The sequence below is a fragment of the Cynocephalus volans genome, chromosome 17 (genome assembly GCF_027409185.1).
Source record: "Cynocephalus volans isolate mCynVol1 chromosome 17, mCynVol1.pri, whole genome shotgun sequence".
NCBI lineage: Eukaryota > Metazoa > Chordata > Mammalia > Dermoptera > Cynocephalidae > Cynocephalus > Cynocephalus volans.
The window spans coordinates 14,729,661-14,752,286 of NC_084476.1; the positions used below are offsets into that span (position 1 = coordinate 14,729,661).

Genomic DNA, 22,626 nt, shown 5'->3' on the forward strand with positions numbered 1-22,626 from the left:
ATCTTTCTTTCATTATTTCATTTATTCTTTTTCTTTTTTAGCTCCCACTTATAAGTGAGGATATGTGGTATTTCTCTTTCTGTGCCTGGCTTACTTCACTCAACAAGATTTTCTCTCAGTGCCTCCATGTTGCTGTAAATAGAAGTATTTTATTCTTCTTTATAGTAGAGTAGCATTCTGTTGGGTATACATACCACATTTTCCTGGTGCAGTCATCCATCAATGGACATTTAGATTGGCCCCAACTCTTGGCTAAATAGAGCTGCAATAAACAAGGGAATGCAGATGCCCCTTCAACATGATGAATTCTATTCCTTTGGGTACATATCCAGAAGTGGAGTTAGTGGATCATATGGCTGTTCTATCTTAGTTGTTTGAGAAAACTCCATACCATTTTCCATAATGGCTGCACTATTTTACAGTCCCACCAGCAGTGTAGGAGGGTTTCCCTTTCTCCGCATCATCATCAGCATTTGTTGTTCTCTGTCATCTTGATAATAGCCAGTCTGACAGGAGTGAAATGATATCTCAATGCAGTTTTGATGTGTGTTTTGTGGATGCTGACTGATATTCAGCATTATTTCATCTCTCTCTTGGCCATTCATATACCCTCCTTTGAGAAATGCCTATTCAGCTCCATTGAACATTTTAATTGGGTTACTTTTTTGTTTACTGTTGTTTGAGTTCTTATATATTCTGGATCTTAATCCTTTGTCAGATACATAGTGTGAAAATATTTTCTCCCACTCAGTAGGTTATCTTTTGGCTCTGTGAATTGTTTCTTTTGCCATGAAGAAATAGAAAAAGCTATCCTAACATTCATATGGAGCAACAAAGGACCCTGAATACTCAAAGTAATCCTGAGGAAAAAATAATGAAGCAGGAAACATAACACTACCTGACTTCAAATTGTACTACAAAGCTATAGAAACAAAAACAGCATGGTACTGGCTTAAAAGCAGACACACAGACCAATGGAACAAAATAGAGAACCCAGAAATCAACTCATAAACCTACAGCCAACTGATCAACACCAAAGCCACCAAGAACTTACGTTGGGGAAAATACTGCCTCTTTAGAAAATGATGCTGAAAAAGTTGGACACCCTTATATAGAAGAATGAAACTGGACCAGTACATTTTGCCATATATCAAAATCAACACAAAATGGATTAAAAAATTAAACATACATCCTGAAGCTATAAAATTCCTGAAAGAAATCACAGGGGAAACACTTCAGGAAGAAGAACTGGGCAAAGACTTTATGAATACAACCCCAGCAAATGCAACAAAAGGAAAAATAAACAAATGAGATTAAATCAAACTAAAAAGCATCTGCACATGCAAAAAAAGTTTTAAAGAGAAAGCAGGAAGTAATTGCTATACAGAGCACAAAAGAATATAGTAAAATAACAATAATGTATGATTCACAAGTTAATAAGGGAATATAGTAACACAAATACATATTTAATTAAAGTGGAAAAACAGGAGAGAAAAACATGAAAAAATATGAAATATGTCTGAAATCTGAAACATAGAATATGGAAAATATAAATTGAAATATATCATGATTGCATTAAGAAAAGTCATGATTGTCTATCTCCATTAAAGGGTAAAACTCAACTTTACACTCTTTACAGTGGACACATCATATATATACATAAGGACAAAGAAAGTTTTAAAGTAAAACGATGGAGAAGATATATCATGGAAACATTAACCCTCCCCAAATCTGGTACATCTATACTAATTTCACATGACCTAGATGAGATGTTAACGGGGGTGCCATCAATAGGGATTAAGAGAAATATCTCCTAATTATAAATGCAATGGTGCTGCTAAATGAAAAACAAATGGCTTTCTATAGTGGGGGATCCTTGTCTGTTGCATTTACCAATTTCCACAATGTAATAATTCCCACTATGGTTGATTTCAAGCTACCAGCATGATGTCACTGACTGTAGAGTTGAGAAGAGATGTGCTCAATCAGCTTGAAGATGATGCAAGACAGATTCAGCACACCACTACATGAAAGTGTCAGTCCACGAACAGTAGATCATAATGGTAAATCTATGTGTCCTCAATAACATAGTTTAAATATATATACAAGTAAGAATTGCTATGCAAAAGGAGAAAAAAACGAATTCCATATTTATAATGATGCAACAGGTTTTGCATAAGATTTTGCACATATGAGAGAAGATGAACAAGCAGTCAAAGATTAATTAAGGATAAAGATCTAACGACCCACGTAACGACCCACTTGATCTAGTTGACATGTTAAGAACACTGTACATAACAGCAGAATATGTACTATTTTACAACTATACAGAGTTGTCAGCCATACAATAATTTTAGGAAATACATCTCACAGTTCTCATGACTGAAATAAGAGGATTTAGTGACTGTCACTTAAAGAAGTTAGCTCTATTGACAAATATTTCTAGGGCCTGTTTTATATCTCTGTTCCTCAGGCTGTAGATGAAGGGGTTCAGCATGGGGGTAACTACTGTATAGATGACAGAAGCAATCATGTCCTTGTCATTGGAGTTCCATGATGAAGAGAAAAAGTAAACACCTGCAAGTGTCCCGTAGTATAAAGACACCACAAACAGATGGGATCCACAGGTAGAAAAGGTTTTAAAGAACCTTTTAGTTGAGTGGACCCTCAGGACAGTGGTTACTATACGGATATAAGAGCACAAGATACTAATCAAAGGCAGGATTAAAAGCATTCCTCCCTCGGTGAAGATGACCAGCTCATTGAGGGAGGTGTCTGAGCAGCTCAGCTTCAGGAGGGCAGCGAGGTCACAGAAGAAGTGGGGGATGGTATTGTCAGCACAGAAGGACAGCTGTACCAGAAGAAGGGTGTGCAACAGGGCATGGACACAGCAGACGAACCAGGACCCAGCTACTAGTAAGACACACAGCTCCTCCCTCATGACAGAGATGTAGTGGAGTGGGTGACAGATGGCCACATACCTGTCATATGCCATCACTGCAAGGAGGAAATTGTCAAGACAACCAAACAGTATGAAAAAATACATCTGAGAAATGCACCCCACATAGGGTATCGATCTGTACTTAGTCTGCATGCCCATCAACATCTTAGGGACAGTGACTGATGAGATAGAGACGTCAGTGAGGGCCAGGTGGCTGAGGAAGAAGTACATGGGGGTGTGGAGGCGAGAGTCCAGCCTGATGAGCAGCATGATGAGCAGGTTCCCCAGCACCGTGGTCAGGTACATGCCCAGGAACAGGGTGAAGAACACTCCCTGCTGCTCCGGCAGGATGGGGAGCCCCAGGAGGAGGAACACGCGGCTCTGGTTCTCCCTCCTCATGCTGCTCTTCTCTCTGTTGGGAATTGGTGGAAGTGAAGAATGTCAGTGAACACGGACATAACATTATAGTAACGTCCTTTTAGTATGAAAATTTTTAAATTTAGCGACACTTCTCTTTGTTTTTCACATTTACTGGTCAATCAATCACACGTCTGTCCCATTGTAGTTCTGATGAAACCTCCAACCCTCTCGTTAACCATGTCTTTTTCCAAAATAATCAAAAGAGCATTAATTCCTTATTGGACATGTATTTATCTACCAAGATCCTTGTCCCAGGTCCTACACTAACTACCAAGTACACGAGTACATAGTAGTGAACAAGATATGCAAAGTCTCTGCATTCAAGGAGTTTACATATTTACATCAGGCAAGATTCAACTCTCAGATTGAAATGTGAAGTGGGTACCATGAAACAAGCATCAGTTATTTTGTTTTTAGTTTAAGCTGCAGAGTAGTATTTATTTATTTTTTTCTGCAGTATAATTTGGCTTTTCTTAGCCAGACACAGGACTAAATTACTGTGTAATCTCACTTGCATGTGGGATCTTTAAAAAATAAAAAGTCGAAAACATAGAAATAGAGAATGAAATGGTGTTTATCAGTTATTTTCTTTAAAAGGAAGTTGAAACTCCCCAAGTTAGAACAGAATTACTAAAGGTTTCTCACAAGATTACAGGGTAATGGCTGGGTTCTGCCTGTTTTGAGTCATTTAAAATTTGCTGTTACCAAAAGTGTCCAATTCCAAGTTTCCAAACCAGCATTAATAATAGTTCTAGTAACTATTCTAAGTGTTTTACTTGTACTTTCTAACAAAATCTTCACCATAGTCCTAATAAGTGGGTATTATTACACTAATTTTAACAACAAGAAAACAAAAACTTACAGTATTAAATGTGTAATTAACTAAAACAAATGAAATCACAATATATGTCTACCTGGCCAGAATTCGTGCTCTGAATAGAAATCAAGTCTCCTATTAGTTAGAATATTCAAAGAAGCTGTATTTTATATTTGTCAAAAAAGTTCATAGCTCCCTACTTAGAAAAATTACTATTTGCATTTATACATCACACAATTTAGAAAAGAGTTTTGTATGCTTTAACTTCTCTCAAACAATAAATATATATTTAGAGGTGTGGTACGTAAGATAAATATTACATCCTTTATTTCATAGGTGTAAAGAAGAAAATCAGGCCAAAGAGACAAATCACAGACTTCAGGTCACTTAGGTGTTTGACAGTGAAGTCCAGATTCAACATTCCTTTTTTTCTCAGCATTTTCTTTTTCTTTTTATTGAAATGTAATTCATTATACATATTTGTGGAGTGCAGAAATGAGTATCAATACCTGTGTACCATGTGCAGAGATCAAGTCAGGATAATTAGCATGTTCATCTTTGCAACATGTAAAAATTTCTCAGTGTTGAGAATATCTGGTCTCCTCTCTCCTAGTCATTTGATAACCTGCTAACATGACACAAATTATGATTCCCTACTGTACATCAATAGAACTTATTTTTCCTACTTAGCTGTTTCATGTCTATTAACCCATTCCTTGGTATATCCCTTCCCCCTCTCACTTTCACAGCTCTAGAAATAACAGTTTTGTTATCTTCTTCTGAAAGTTTAACGTATTATTATGACTGTTTTCTTTCTTTCTTCTTTCTTTCTTTCTTTCTTTCTCTCTTTCTTTCTTTCTATCTCTTTCTCTCTTTCTTTCTTTCTTTCTTTCTCTCTTTCTTTCTTTCTTTCTTTCTTTCTTTCTTTCTTTCTTTCTTTCTTTCTTTCTTTCTTTCTTTCTTTCTTTTTCTTACTGTCTTTGTTTCTTTCTTTCATACCCACTATGAGTGAGGATATGTGATATTTCTCTATCAACTCAAAATGAATTAAAGAGTAACGTATAAGACCTGAAACTATAAAACTCCAAGAGGAAAACACTTCAGGATGTAGGACTGGTCAAAGACTTTATGAATAAGTCCCCAAAAGCATAGGAAACAAAAGAATAAATGAACAAATGGGACTAGATCAAACTAAAAATCTTCTGCACAGCAAAGGAAACAAGCAACAGAGTGAAAAGACAACCTACAGAATGAGAGAAAATATTTGCAAACTATGCTTCTGACAAGTGATTAATATCCAGAATACACAAAGAACTCAAACAAATTAACAATAAACAAGCAAACAAACAAATAATCTGATTAAAAAATGGGCAAAGGAGCTGAATAGCCAACAGGTCCATGAAAAAATGTTCAACATCACTTATCATTCGGAAAATGCAAATCAAAACCACACTGAGATATCACCTTACTCCAGTCAGATTCCATATTTCTTTGAGAATTTGGGTTAGAGTTTAGGATTACAAAACACATACCCCTGAAGAGAGAATAAAGATGGTTGTCCTCACTCCAGAATAGGAGAAAGACAACCAGTCCCCTTAGGGACCATGTACCTGCTCAGGGGCACAGGTTACCTTAGCTCATGGCCACCCAGAAGGTCAGTGTCAGGACCCACACGTGGAGGCCTGGCAGCTCACTGGAATATGCTGTGCCAGTGCTCAACCAGAAGAAAATCAGGGGGCAGACCAACCAGGAATCTTGATACAGGCAGGACGCTGCATGAAGGAGAAAGCTGGGCCCATGAGCTGTGAACAGGACACGACCTTGAAGTATGAGGGAAAGCCTTTGGATGGGCCAGTTTTTTCTGTTATCTGACCTTCCCCAGACAGAGGTGAAATAAGGAATTTCTATGACACAAACTTTGGATTTGAGGAAACACAAAGAAATAACTCGTTTCTCGTAAACACCAAGTGTCAGGCATGGTGCTGAATAATTTGTGTGTATTGTCTCATTTATTCCTCATAATACCATTAGAAAGTACTAATAATTACCCTTCTTTTACTAGTGAGGAATCTGGATCTCAGGGAGATGAGGTCATTTCCCAAGGTGACAAACATGTACAAGAGCCAGAGTTAGGATTGGGCTCAAGTCTGACTTACTGCAGACAATGAGCTGTTATCCTTTGGATAAGAGCTGCCCAGTGGTGAAAATGCACATGAGCCTACCTGCCCAATGCAGAAATATGACCACTGTTGAAAGACAGTTGAGGAAACATTTGAGTTTATAGGAGCCATCAAGAAGCCCCTAAAACATACACACGAAACACACACAGACACCTACACATGCACACACTTAAATTGCTGATTAGTGATTTCTTGCCGCTTGTGATCTACAGTGACCCTAAAGAAAGGACAGTTAAACACAGTCATAAAAACACAACTCATAAATAATACACAGGTTTGATGAACAAAACACAAAAAATGCACACAACCACAAACAAACACTTGTGTAGTTTTAACATAAGCAACACATAAAAATCACATACCAGATGTAGAAGCTCATACTATGAATATAGACTCACACAATCAAACACAGGTACTAAGCAACAAAAACACAGGGTCAAACACATCACACAAAAATTATAAAAAAGGATACCAATTGTACACACATGCCTCTTCCCAGTTAGGAAGCAAACAACACACATGATCACACACATGCCCTCTCTTTGTAAGATAAGTTTCTGGCACCCACTGACCTGAGACCAGCACAGGTGAAGGTGGTCAGTCAGTGAATCACCAGGGCCCATTTTACTCACAGGCACCAGCACATACACATTACCTACAAGTAAAACAAATATCAAACACACACACACACATGCACACACACACCACCCTCTTACAAACACATGGAATCATACACAAAAACAGCTCATAAACAAAACACAAGATCACACAGCCCCCATCTCTGAGTGGAGATTGCAAGACATCTTCCTATGGCTGGTCGTGAATAAATGTAGAAAACTTCTGCTCCAGATTGCTGAATACAACTGTGTCTCTTCAGACTCTGCAATCTCATTTACTTAACTATGACATGGGGCAAATATTTGAAATCAAAGGGACTAATTAGGAGATCCCAAAACACATATGCAAATGGCCTAGTCTTCTTTAATGTGAACCTATTTAGAATTACATGTTCTAGGTCTAGAAAGAAAATGAATCAGGCTGGTAGTCAATTACATATCACACACACACACACACACACACACACACACACACACACACACACACACACACACACTCTCTCTCACACACAGAGACAAGACTCATGAAGAAAAGATACATATACCTCCACTAAACATGTAAAGAAACACCACACAGAATACATATGGAACATATATGGAATATATATCCAGACCTCTAGACAAAGAGATGTTAATCACTCACCTAGAATTCCCAGCCCACTCTGACCCCTGCCAGTCCTTGGGGAGCTCAGTAATCTCCTAATCCAAACAGATTTCTGAGTCTTCAGCTTCTGCTGAGGACACCAGGAAGAAAAAAGTAACAAGTGAGCCTCTGTAAGCCCAGGGCCTCCTGATCTTTATATGTCTGTCCCGTAGATCCAGAGCAATAGGCAGGAGGACATCACTTTACAGACCACAGAGAGGACCCTGAAAAAGTCCCTAAGTCCCTGGTTAAGGAAAGAATCAAAGCAGACTAATTGTCTCCAATTCCTGCCAGACCTTGAGGAGGAGCCTGTGCAGGAGGGACTCAGAAGGCATTGAACTGTTGAACTCACCTGAGAAGGTATCCTAGATATCAGAGACACCCTGGGCTCTCCTCTGATTGTTTCATATTTCTAGCTGGAAAGTAAGAGTGGCTAAATCATCCTTCAACACTGATATAACCAATGCACTGGGTCAGCCTCTCCCAAAATCACATTATGATGCAAGTATAGAAAGTTTGGCTTCTGCAAACTTCTATCCCACTGATATTTGCCACGACGAGAGCACAAATCCAGCTTTAACTTCATATCCTGAAACTATCTTATCTCCCTTAGAAGACAGTACATGGAACAGAGATTTTTCCAAGAGAATATAGAATGGGGAAATTAAGCCTTTGAGCTCAGGACTCAGAGAGAACTATGTTGGGTATGCTAGCCATTAATGTTTGACCCTGAGCAAGCAAAGTAAACTCTCAGCTTTCTTTCACCAGCTGTAAAATACATATAATAACTGCTTTGCCATTATGAAGCTTTTAAGGTTAAATGAGATAATGCATCCTGAGCACATAATAAATGCATAATAAATATCACCTCTCTCTATGATAATCTTTGTAAATTCCAAAAAAATTTTGAAATATTGTTGATATTAATATAGTATTGATATTTAATGAAGATTGAATTAATTGATTAATGAATTCCTCAGAACTTAATAAGGACATTTTCCTCTCTAAGAAATATATAATGGGTCACCACAGAATGACAAAATAATGTGATTCAAAATTTAGTGGATCAGTAAATGCACTTTTACTCCCCCTTTCTTTGAGAATTATTAATCAACACTCCCATGGCTATGTAACTACCTGGGTGTCCTTCAGGCTTTCAGAAATAGGCCATTTTGTAGGATCATTCTCAAAGATTTCTTCTCCACATTTTTTACCAGTCCCCTGCTCTCACACCCAGATTTTATCATACACAAAATATTCCCTATAATTGGAGCATATTTCTTTCCCTCGAAAGCTATAAGTACCTCCAGGACAAGGTCATATAATTTACTTGTTCCCTCTCCCCCACCACTTGGAGACTAAAACAGGTCATGACACACCGAATGGGCTTGTTAGATGTCAGGTTTTGGTCCTCGGTCCCTTTCATCCAGGCAGAAAGACAACTGAATTCACCCCCAAAGGCCAATGCCTAGCCCAAAGGTACATTTATTTCTCCAACTTTTAAATATTGGGTTAAAAATTGTAGTCAAATTGTCAAAAATCAAAGACAAAGACAGAATTCTTAAAACAGTGAGAGAAAAGCATTGTTACCTCTTAGGGGATCCCCATAACTCAAACAGCAGACTTCTCAGCAGAAACCTTAAATGCCAGGAGAGGGTGGGTGTAGTGGATTGAATTACATCTTCCCCAAACTCATCAAAGCTTGAATTGTGTCCTTCAAGTTTCACATGTTAGAAACTTAGCCCCCACTGTGACTGTTAAGAGGGTGGGAAGAAATTGAACGGTGGAGCCCGGAAGAGGTGATTGGATTGTAAGACTGTGCAGTTGTGAATGGATTAAAAATGGTGGCCAGGGGCATGGTCCTGAGGGCTTTAGAAGAATAGGAGAGTCTGTCTGTCTTTTGCTCTTTCTTGCTCTTTCTGCTTTCTCTGCTTTACCATCTTGCAATGTGAGACCCCTGAGTCACTGTTGCTACCACCAGATGGACTTGGGACTTCCCAGCCTCAGAAACTATAAGCGATAAATTGCATTTTCTTTATAAATTACACAGTTCCATGTATTTTGTTTTAAAGAACAAAAACAGACTAATACAGTGGGATGATATATTTAAAGTGCTAAAAGAAAAATAATTAGCTAAGAATGCTTTACTCAGTAAAGCTAACCTTCAGGAATGAAGGCGAAATAGTGTCTTTCCCAGACAAACAAAAACTGTAGGAATTCACCACTAAAAGACTGGCCCTACAAAAGATCCTTAAGGGAGTCCTACATCTCAAAGCAAAACAACAGTAACTTTCACAACAACACAGGAAAGAATAAAATTCACTGTTAGAGAACATATGCAAATGGGCAAGAGAAAGAAATTTTACCTTATCACTACAATATATAACCAAATAGCAAAGAAAAACAACAAAAGGAAAAGAAAGGAACAAAAGACACGTAAAACAACCAAAAAACTGATAAAATTAATTTTTTAGTAGTAAGAGAAGTTAGGCAAAAACTCTGAATAACAACCTTAAATGTAAACAGATTAAACTTCCCATTTAAAAGATAGAGACTGACTGGATGGATTACAAAACTAGAACTAAGTATATGCTGCATAAAAGAAACACACTTTGCCTATAAAGACAGACACAGACAGTAAAAGGATGGAAAAAGATATTTCACACAAATGGAAACAAAAATGAGCAGGAGTAGCTATTCTTATATCAGATAAAATACATAATAAACTGAAAACTATTAAAAGACACAAAGAAGGACATTATATAATGATAGAGAGATCAACTCAGCAATAGGATATAACAATTCTAAATATATATGTACCCAACATCAGACCACTCAGATATACAAAACCAATATTATCAGATCAAAAGGAGAGATAGACCCCCAATACAATAATAGCTGGAGACTTCAACACCCCACTCTCAGCACTGGACAGATCATCTAGCAAAAAAAAAATCAATAAAGACACGTTATACTTTAAACTGCACTTTAAAACAAATAGACTTTATAGTCCTTTGCAAATGTTTCATCCAACAAATGCACAAGATACAGTCTTCTCATCAGCACATGGATCATTCATTCTCCAGGAAAGACCCTATTAGGCCACAAATCCAGTGTCCAAAAATTTTTAAAAATTGAAATCATATCAAGTATCTTTTTAGACAACAACAATATAAAACTAGAAATCAGTAACAAGAAAAACTTTGGAAACTGTGCGAATAAGGGGAAACAAATACCATGGTACTGATCACCCAATGGATCAAAGGAGTAATTAAGCAGGACTTCAAAAAATCTCTTGAAACAAATTAAAGTAGAAGACTTCATACCAAAACCTATTTGACACTACAAAAATTGTACTAAGAGGGAAGTTTATTGCAATAAGTGGTTGGATCAAAAAAGGAGAAAATTTTAACCTAAGTAATCTAACATTACACTTCAAGAAACTGGAAAATCAGGAACAATCCAACCCCAAATTAGTAGATGGGAAGAGATAATAACGATCAGAGCAGAACTAAATGAAATGGAGACCAAAAAATTATGCAAGAGATTGACACACACATGCAGGGAAGTTGGTATTCTGAAAAGATAAATAAAATTGACAATCCATTTGCTAGACCAATGAAGAAAAAAAGAGAGAAGACCAAAACAGTGAAAATCAGAAATGAAAAAGAAGACATTATGACTCATAGCACAGAAATACAAGGAATCATTAGAGACTATTATGAACATTTAAATACCAACAAATTGAAAGATCTGGAGGAAATGGACAAGTTTATGGACACATACAACTTACCAAGACTGAACCAAGAAATATAAAACCTGAACAGACCAATAACAAGCAGTGAGAATGAATCAGTAATCATCAGTCTTCCAACAAAGAAAAGCCCATGACCAGATGGAGTCTACCAAATTCCTGAAGAAGAAATAATTCTAATTTTTCTCAAGCTTTTCCAAAGAATCAAAGCAGTGGGTAGTCTAACAAACTCATTCTGTGAGGCCAGCATCACCATGATACCAAAGACAGACAAAGAAAACTAAAGCCAATATCTTTAATAAACATAGATGCAGAAATTCTCAATAAAATACTACCAAATCGAATTCGACAGCACATCAGAACGATTATAAACCATGCTGAAGTGGGATTCATGATCCAGAGATGCAGGGCTGTTTCAACATACACAAGTCAATAAATGTTATACAGCACACCAACAAAATGAAGGAGAAAAACCATATGCTCTTCCAAATAGTTGGAGAAAAAGCATTCAATTAAATGCAACACCCCTTCATTAGAAAAACTCTCAAAAAATTAGGTTTGTAAGGAAAGTAGCTCAACATAATAAGGGACATAGATGACAAACACACAGAACACATCATTCTGAACAGGGAAAAGTTGAGGTTTTTCTTTAAGAAAAGGAACAAGAGAAGGATGCCCACTCTCACCACTCCTATATAACATAGTACTGGAATTTTTTGCTAGAGCAATTAGGCAAGAGAAAGAAATAAAAGGCATCCACACTAAAAAAAGAAGTCAAATTGTCCCGGTTTTCAGTTGTCATGATCTTATATAAAGAAAAACCTAACGATTAAACCAAAAATCTTACAACTGATAAACGAATTTTAAAAATTTACAGAATATAGAATCAATATATAGAAACAGTAGCATATCAAAAACAAACTTGCAGAAAAACACATCAAAAAGGCAATCCCATTTACAATACTTATCAAGAAATAAAATACCTAGCAGTAAATTCATCAAGTGAGCTGAAAGAGCTCTACAAGGAAAACTACAAAACATGGCAGAAAGAAATTAAAGAGGATACACACAAAAATGAGAAGACAGTCCCCGTTCATGGATTGGAAGATTGAATATTGTCAAAATGTCCATATCACCCAAAGCAATCTACAGAGTCACTGCCATTTGTATCAAAATACCAATGACATTCATCACACAAATTGAATAAATAATACTAACATTCAGATGGAACCAAAAAAAAAAAAAAAAAAAAAAACTCCAAGTAGCCACAGTAATTCTGAGTAAAAAGGAAAGAGTTGAAGGTATTACACTACCTGACTTCAAAATATACTACAAAGCTATAGTAACCAAAAAAGCATGGTACTGGCATAAAAACAGACATAGGAACTAATAGAAGAGAATAGAGAACACAGAAAAAAATTCAGATTTTTTACAGCCAACTGATCATTAACAAAGGCACTGAGAACATACATTGAGGAAAGGACAGCCTCTTCAATAAACAGTGCCAGGAAAACTGGAAATCCATATGTGTATGAATAAAACTAGACCCCTGTTACCCACCATTACCAAAATCAACTCAAAATAGATTGAAGACTTAGACACAAAACCTGAAGTTAAAATTTCTACAGAAAAGCACAGTGGAAATGCTTCAGGACACAGGATTAGTCAAAGATTTAATGAATAAGACCTCAAAAGCAGAGGCAACAAAAGAAAAAAGAATCTAATGGGGTTATCAAACTAAAAAGCTTCTACAAAGGAAACAATCAACAGAGTAAACAGACCACCTACAGAATGGCAGAAAAATTTGCAAACCATGCATCTGACAAGGGGTTATATCACATATACAAAGAACCCAAATATCTCTATAGTAAAGAAAACAAAACAAAACAAAACAAAAAATGGGAAGAGGAGTGGAATAGACATTTATCAAAGATGATATACAAATGGCCAACAAGTATATGAAAAATACTCAACATCATTAATCATCAGAGAAATCAAAATCACATTAAGAAATCATTTCACCCCAGTTAGACTAGCTATCATTAAAAGCACAGAATATAATAAATTTTGGGGAGGATGCAGAGAAAGAGGAACTCTCATACACTGCTTGTGGGATTATACATTAATACAACCATTGTAGAAACAGTATAGAGATTTCTCAAAAAACTACAGATAGAATTACAACACAATGCAGCAATCCCAATACTGGGTATTTACCCAAAGGAAGGAAATGAACTGGTGGAGGGGATATGTGTACTCCCATGTTTATCGAAGCTCTATTCACAATAGCCAATATATGGAACCAACCTAAATGTCCATTAATAGATGATTGGATAAAGAAAATGTGGTATATATACACAATGGAATACTACTCAGCCATAAAAAAAAAAAAAGAATGAAATTCTGCCATTCACAGCAGCACAGATGTGCTTGGGGAAAATTATGCTAAGTGAAATAAACCAGGCACAGAAAGAGACATATTGCATGTTCTCAGTCTTATGTAGGCATTAAAATAATAATAATCATAGTAAATTGAACTTTTAGAGGTAGAGAGCAGAAGTGAGCTTATTAGAGGCAGGAAAGGGGAAGTGGAAGAGGGAATACTGAAAGGTTGGTATTAACACAAAATTACAGCTAGATAGAAAAAATAAGTTCTAGTGGTGTCTATTAATGCTAGGCATCAACAATTAAGAATAATTTTTTGTATGTTCTTTAAAGAGGAATTAATATCAATTCTCTTAAAAGTATTCCAAAATATTGAAATAGAGATCATTCTCCCAAACTCATTCTCTACAGGCCAATATCTTTCATAGTCATGTACACAAAAATCCTTAGCAAAATACTACCAAACAGAATATGGCAACCCTCAAAAAAATTATGCACTTTGATCAAGTGGGATTCATGCCACAGATGCAATGATGTTTCAACATATGCAAATCATCTTGCTGCTTGTAGAATTCTCTCTTTGTCTTTGAGCTTTGTGAATTTATCTATAATATGTCTTGGGAGGATCTTTTTGGGCTGAATCTGTTTGGGGACCTTTGAGCTTCCTGGATCTGAAGGTCTGTATCTCACCTTACACCTGGGAAGTTTTCTGTTACTATTTCCTCGAGTAGGTTTTCGATACCTTTTCCTTTCTGCTGCCCTTAAGGAATGCCCACAGTTTGGATGTGAGAATGCTTGAGGTTGTCTGCTATCTCTCTTAGGTTTTCCTCATTATTTTAAATTATTTTTTCTTCTTTTTTTTTTTTTTTGGTCTGCCTGACTTATTTCATAAAGACCATCTTCAAGCTCTGAAATTCTTTCTACTGCCTGCCTGCTCTACCCTGCTGCTCAAGCTCTCGGTTGTGATTTTTATTTCATTGAGTGATTCTTTCATTTCTAGAATTTCTGCTACACTCTTTTTTATGATATTAATCTTTTTGTAGATTTCCTCCTACATATTCTGGATGTTTTTTCTTGTTTCATTGTGCTCTCTAATCGAGTCTTCCTTTATTTCTTCAAGTTTTCTTAAGATCATTGCTCAAAAATCTTTTTCAGACATTTCAAGGAGTCCCTGTTCCATGGAGTGTGACTTCAGGGCACTACTGTATCCTTTTGGTGGTATCATTTCTTCTTGATTGTTTGTACCTATAGTATTGTTTTCCTGATGCTTGATCATTTGGTAGTGGGTTTGCTTCCTCTATTATGCTGAGGTTGGCTGTCGAGAGGCCAAAGACAAAGAAAGAATTCTACAAGCAGCAAGAGAAAAGTGTCAGGTCACTTAGAGGGGAACCCCCATCAAACTAACAGCAGACTTCTCAACAGAACCCCTACAGGCCAGAAGAAAGTGGAATGATATATTCAAAATACTAAAAGAAGAAAAAAAAAAAAAAAACAGCCAGCCAAGAATTCTTTACCCAGCAAGACTCTCCTTCAGAAATTAAGGAGAAATAGTGTATTTCCCAGGCAAAAAAGTTGTGGGAGTTCCACTAAAGAACCAGCCCTGCAAGAAATTCTTAAGGTAGTCATTCATCTGGAATCTAAATAATGGTGACCACCATCACAAATGCACAAGAAAGAGCAAAACCCACAGTTAAAATGAAAATGCCAGCAAGAAAGAGAAAGGAGTGAAATCATTCCAACATAAATTTCCAACTCACAATGAAGAAGAGAAATAAAAGGGGAAATAATGATCAAAAGATATTTAAAGCACCTAAACAAGTAGCAATTAAATGATAGGAAATAAAAAACACTTCTCAATAACTACTCTAAATCTGAATGGACTAAATTCCCCATTCAAAAGACACAAACAAACTGACTGGATTAAAAGCTAAACCCAAGTCTATGCTGTGTTCAAGAGACCCACCTCACCTGTAAAGACACTTATAGACTAAAAGTGAGGCGATGGAAAAAGATATACCATGCAAATGGAAACCGAAAACAAGCAGGAGTGGCTATTCTTATATTGGACAAAATAGACTTTAAACCAAAAAAGATTAAAAAAGACAAAGAAGACCATTAAATAATGATAAAGGGAACTATTCAGCTAGACAACATAACAATCATAAACATGTATGCACCCAATACCGGAACACCCAGATATGTCAAGCAAACACTCTTAGACCTAAAGAAGGAGATAAGAGCTAATATGTTAACATTGGGTCACTTGAAATCCACTCTCTCAGCATGGGACAAGACTTCCAGGAAACAAGTCAACAAAGAGACACAGGATTTAATCTATACTCTATACCAACTGGATATGGCAGATATATACAGTACATTTCACCCAACAGGTAAAGAATACACTTCCTTCTCATCAGCTCACGGTACATTCTCCAGGATAGACCACATATTAGGTCACAAATCTAGTCCTTTCAAATTTCAAAAACTTGAAACCACTCCAACAATCTTTTCAAACACAGTGGACTAAAACAGGAAATAAACAATAAGCAAATGCTGGAACCTATACAAATACATGGAAAATAAATAATAGGCTCCTAAATGACCTATGGGTCTAAGAAGAAATTAAACAGGAAATCAAAAAAATTTCTAGAAACTAATTACAATAAAGATACATCATACCAAAACCTCTGGGATACTGCAAAAGCAGTAGTAAGAGGCAAATTTATTTCAGTAAATGCTTATATCAAAAAAATAGAACGACTTCAGATAAACGAACTAACACTACACCTAAAAGAACTTGGAAAACAACAACAATTCAAAGCTAAAGGCAGTAGACGAAAAGAAATAATTAAGATCAGCACAGAACTAAAAGAAATAGAGACCCAAAAAACAATAGAAAAGATCAACAAAACTAAACATTGATTTTTAAAGAAGATAAACAAAATAGACACACTGTTAGCAAGATTAACACACACAAAAAAGAAGACCCAAATAAAAAAATCTGAAATGAAAAGGGAGACATTACAACTTATACCAGAGAAATACAAAGAATCATTAGAGAATATTACAAACAACTGTATGAAAACAAATTTGAAAATCTAGAAGACATGGGTAAGTTTCTAGACACACATAAATTACCAAGACTGAACCAAGAAGAGATAGAAAACTAGAACAGACCAATAACAAGCAAGGAGATTGCAGTGGTAATGAACAATCTTCCAACAAAAAAATTCTGAGTCCAGATGGTTTTACAGCTGAATTGTATCAAACTCTTAAAGAGGAGTTAATAACAATTCTCCTCAAACCATTCCAAACAATTGAAACAGATGCCTCTCTCCCAAACTCACTCTATGAGGCCATCATAACTCTGATACCACAACCAGATAAAGACACAGCAAAAAAGAAAATTATAGGCCAATATCCTTGATCAACTTAGATGCTAAAATCTTCAACAAAAATTTAGCAATCAATACAGGAGCATATTTACAAAATTATACACTATGATCAAGTGGGATTCATCCCAGTGATGCAAGGATGGTTCAACATACAGAAGTCAATAAATGTGGTGCATCACATCAACACGCTCAGGGACAAAGATCATATGATTATCTCAATAGATGCTGAAAAAGCATTTGACAAAATTCAACATTCCCTCATGATAAAGACTCTCTACAAATTAGGTATAGAAGGAAAATATCTTAACACAATAAAAGCCATTTATGACAAGCCTATTGCCAGTATTATTCAGAATGGGGAAAAATTGAAGGCCTTCCCCTTAAGGACACGAACAAGACAAGGATGTCCACTCTCACCACTTCTATTCAACATAGTACTAGAGGTACTAGCTAGAGCAATCAGGCAAGAGAAAGAAGTAAAGGGAATCCAAGATTGGAAAAGATGAAGTCCAACTTTCTCTATTTGCTGAGGACATGATACTACATATAGGAAATCCTAAAGACTCTATCAAAAAACTCCTTGAGCTAGTTAATAACTTCACTAACGTTGCAGGATACAAAAAAAATGCTCCAAATCAATAGCATTTATATACTCAAATAATGAATTAACAGAAAGAGAAACAAAGAAAGTAAGCCCATTTCCAATTGTCACACACACACACACAAAAATATGATACCTAGGGATCAATTTAACTAAGAAGGTGGAAGACCTCCACAATGAGATTTACAAACCACTTCTGAAAGAAACTGAAGAAGACACAAAAAGATGGAAAGGTATTCCATGCTCTTGGATTGGAAGAATTAACATTGTGAAAATGTCTATACTACCCAAAGCGATCTACAGATTCAAGGCAATCCTCATCAAAATACCAATGACATTCTTCACAGAAATGGAAAAAACAATCCTTTATGGAAAATGGTTTGGAGTTTCCTCAAACAATTACAGATAGATCTACCATATTACCCAGCTATTCCACAGCTGGGAATATATGCAGAGGAATGGAAATCATCATGCTGAAGGGATACCTGTACTGCAATGTTTATTGCAGCTCTATTTACAATAGCCAAGAGTTGGAACCAACCCAAATGTCCATCATCAGATGAGTGGATTAGGATACTGTGGTATATCTGCATAACGGAATTCTACTTTGCTATAAAAAATAGTGAATTATTACCATTCACAGCAACATGGATGGACTTAGAAAAAATTATATTAAGTGAAACAAGTCAGGCACAAAAATAGTAATACCACATGTTCTCACTTAGTATACATAGTAGTGTGAAATAATGTTAACTCTTTCAGTAGGACAAGTTCAATACATAAATCGGATATCAAACTCCAGGAACTCAATAGAACAGAAAAGGGATGTGGGCATCAGACAAGACCCTGCTGCTGGCATAAAGAAATTATCAACCTCCTGGTCTTTCACACTCCCTGAGAATCTGCAGATATCCTGGATCCTGGGGATTAATCTCCTGATGGCAGTGGGATTAGAAATCGTTTTTCTTCTTCACTGTGTTATATTCCACCCCCACCCTCCAGTATGAGCACACATGTTCACTGAAACACTTGAGAATTTGCTCCCAGGAACCTTCCCAGAGGCCTAAGGTCGTGCTGATGCTATAGGATTTGGAACATCTACTAAAACTCATAGTTAGCTAATTAGGTATGCTTAATTCCCAATATTACCCTTAACATTGATAGTAGTTAATATTTCATGAACTTCTACCAGGACATAGGCTTTAATAATATTAAATTGTTAAATTTATGTTATCAGAAAACTAAGTTTCAGAGTAGTTAAATAATTAGTCCAAAGTCACAGAAGTAGTCCATCATCAGATGAGTGGAAAAGGAAAGTGTGGTATTTCTATACAATGGAATTCTACTCTGCTAGAAAAAAGAATAAATACGACCATTCGCCACAACATGCACGGACTGAGAGAAAATTATATTAAGTGAAACAAGTCAGGCAGAGAGAGAGAAATACCACATGTTCTCACTTATTTGTGGGAGCTAAAAATAAATAAATAAAAACACAAAAACGGCGGGGGAGTGGGGTAGAAGACACAACAATAACAATTCCTTGAACTTGTTAAGACAAGTGAACAGATATGATGTTCATGGGTGGAAGAGGGGAGGGAGGAATTGGTAAAGGGACATGAAAATCAACTAAATTGTATATTGATAAAATAAAAAAACTTTTTTTATCAAAAATACTTGTTAAAAGAATTAATTACTTATGTATACATTTAGCTTTCTCTTATGTGGAAGTCTTGCTGTTTGTGAAGCAAGACATAACTCATTTTCACAGCCCAGAATTAAGCAGGCACAGATAGGCTATCTCTACAAGAAGGTTCTGCTTAGGAAAAGCAAAGAATGAACACAAAATCATGTGCTATATTGGTTTAGTAAATTTGGAAACAAGAATCATTGCCCTGTGTTTCTCTGTTGGGTTTTTGTAACAGAAACAAATTGAAGGATAATAAGGCTAAAATCTTTGCAATATATTTATGTTTTAGGAAACAATCACACACAATATAAAACTAGCAACAGCATTAAAACGGCAGCATTCTCAACTTTAACCACTTGAAGCAAATCTTAATTTTTATAACTATGAAAAATGACAAACAGAAAGAGAAATCAAAATTTGATTGATATCTCATTTACATAAATTGATACATGCTGTCAATTACATTAAATTTCATATCAGCCATCGTTTATGTCTTTTTCTTCATCTGAAACAGTATTCTTTGAAACTTGATACTAACTCAACTGTAAGCTCCATATGTGAATTTTATTCTAAATAAAGATGAGTATTATATCATATTTGAGAATTCTTATCATTTCAACTTGGTAACAGCAACTTGAGTAAGAAGGTATAACTCATACAAGACCCAGTGTTATTCAAATATCTGATTATAGTTTAAAACTGTTTACCCTCTTGAAGAAGAAACACATATTTCTGAGGCAATATCTTCCTTCAGAAAGAAGAGGTTAATGTACTTTGCTATATAACGTCAGTCATATATCATCACATAGATAAGGCAGTATCTAATATGTTTATAAATATCACTCCTACACTTCAAAAAATGAGAGTTACTAACAATTCCAGTTACTGAGGATAATGGGAGAAAAGTAGAAACAAGAGATATATCTAAAGCTAAGATGACACATATCATGGAGTTTCTGTGAACCTAGATGTTTTGAAGTCTGTGGGTTCTAGAAAAATTGGCATAGAAAACAATCCACGCAGGTGACCAAAATGAGGGAGGGACCACTGAAATCACGGAAAGCGTGGAGCACACTGGTGATAAGGGTAGTCACTATGTCAGCTAGTTTTTGCTGCATAACAAACCATCCCCAAACTTAATGGCTTGCACAACCATTTGTTTATGGGACAATTCCAAGGGCTGGCAATTTGGACTGGGACCGGGCTCAGTGGGATGGTGCTTCTGGTCTTGGCTAAGTTCAGTTTATGACAAGGGGCTCATTTATGTTCCTACAATTACTTACCTGGTCACCCAGGAGCTGGCTGATACTGAAGTGTCTTTGTTCTCCTCCACGTGGCCTCCCACCTTTATGCAGCCTAGCATGACTTCCTCACATGATGGTCTCATGGTTCCAAGAGCAGCAGCAACAGAGTCTACTTACAGTAGGCTTAGAACTCTCACAACGTCACTTCCACCAAATCGACTACTCAAAGAAAGTCACAAAAGTTGCCAGATTCAAGAGGTGGAGAAATAAACTCAACGGTTGAAATGAAGAAATGCAAAGTATTGTGGCCATTTTTGCAATCTATCGTACACACCTAACACATTCATTCAAGGAAGCATCTGTGGAAGCATCCCTAGAAGAATTAATAACATGAGTGGGGAGCTATCACTCAGCAAATATAATCCCCTTTCTGCAAAGAATCCCCAAAGCCAATCTCATGTCTCTATTCCTCAGGCTGTAGATGAAGGGGTTTAACATGGGGGTCACCACTGTATACATAACCGAAGCAATCGCATCCTTGACTTTAGAATTGTTTGAGGAATGAAAGAAGTAAATAATTGCAAGAGTTCCATAATACAAAAACACCACGAAGAGGTGGGAACCACAGGTGGACAGAACTTTGCAGATCCTCTTCTTGGAGGGGACCCTCAGGATGGTGGCCCCAATAGAGACATAAGAGCCCAAAATAGCACTCAATGGCAGGAGAGTTAACACTCCCGCCTCAGTGAAGATGACCAGCTCATTGAGGGAGGTGTCTGAGCAGCTCAGCTTCAGGAGGGCAGTGATGTCACAGAAGAAGTGGGGGATGGTGTTGTCAGCACAGAAGGACAGGTAGGACAGGAGGAGGGTGTGCAACAGGGCACGTATACAAGAGAAGACCCAGGACCCAGCCACCAGTAAGACACATAGCTCCTTCCTTATAATGATGATGTAATGGAGTGGGTTGCAAATGGCCACATACCTGTCATATGCCATCACTCCAAGAAGGAAATTTTCAAGACAGCCAAAAAGTATAAAAAAATACATCTGAATAATGCACCCCTCATAGGGGATGATTGGATGCTGAGTCTGCATGTTCATGAGCATCTTGGGGACAGTGACAGAAGAAAAGGAGACATCACAAAAGGCCAGGTGGCTGAGGAAGAAGTACATGGGGGTGTGGAGGCGAGAGTCCAGCCTGATGAGCAGCATGATGAGCAGGTTCCCCAGCACCGTGGTCAGGTACATGCCCAGGAACAGGGTGAAGAACACGCCCTGCTGCTCCGGCTGGATGGGGAGCCCCAGGAGGAGGAACTGGGACATGCGGCTCTGGTTCTCCCGTCTCATGCTCCTTTTCTCTGTGCTGGGGATGAAGGGAATAAGAAATATCAGCTCCTGAGACGTGGTGGTTATCATCACCAGGTGTGCGTTACAGCCACAGGCTGTTTTTCCAAGGAGTTTATCAAAATTCAGACAGATTGGATATTTTGCTGAATGAATCTTCGGTCTGCCCCATTCTACAGACAGAACATATCAAATTTTGAATGAAAACACGATTTCCTTCAAAGCGATATTCACTTATTTGACCATTTCCAGAAACAATTTTTGGCACTGCGAGTGTAAAAGAAAATGAATTTTCCAGGCCCCTCCCGGCTTGGACCTGACATTCTGTGGGCACCTTATTGAGTTCGGGGCAAGCGATATGGCTTTGCAGCCTGGGTGGCTTGAGCTGGATTCCTACCTCAATGATTTACTACCTGCAGGGACTTGGGCAACTGTACCTCTTTGTGTACATAAGTTGCCTCTTCTATAAAGTAATAATACTTCTATTACCTAGTTATGTAAATACTGGGAGTATTAAATGAGTTAATACACATTATAAATTCACATCATAGCTCTATACATAGTAGTGTGAAATAATGTTAACTATTTCAGTAGG

The 22,626-nt window shown here is 36.9% G+C and overlaps 1 protein-coding gene across 1 annotated transcript; it reads right to left on the reverse strand.

Annotated features, from left to right (window-relative positions):
• Window positions 1-2,407: 2,407 nt before the first annotated feature.
• On the reverse strand, window positions 2,408-22,034 carry LOC134366229 (olfactory receptor 1J4-like). Its single transcript, XM_063082636.1, has 2 exons — window positions 21,538-22,034; window positions 2,408-3,341 (listed from the first exon to the last, which is right to left on the reverse strand). The coding sequence occupies exons 1-2, from the start codon at window positions 22,032-22,034 to the stop codon at window positions 2,408-2,410; spliced, it is 1,431 nt and encodes a 476-aa protein (XP_062938706.1).
• Between the last annotated feature and the right edge of the window lie 592 nt (window positions 22,035-22,626).

Excerpts from the sequence above, each read along its gene's own strand:
- LOC134366229 (XM_063082636.1), bottom strand. The coding sequence starts at position 22,034 with ATGAGACGGGAGAACCAGAGCCGCATGTCCCAGTTCCTCCTCCTGGGG. Across the intron at positions 3,342-21,537 it reads ACCCTCCTCCTGTCCTACCT|CATGAGGAGGGAGAACCAGA; the intron begins GTCCTTCTGTGC and ends AGAGAAGAGCAG.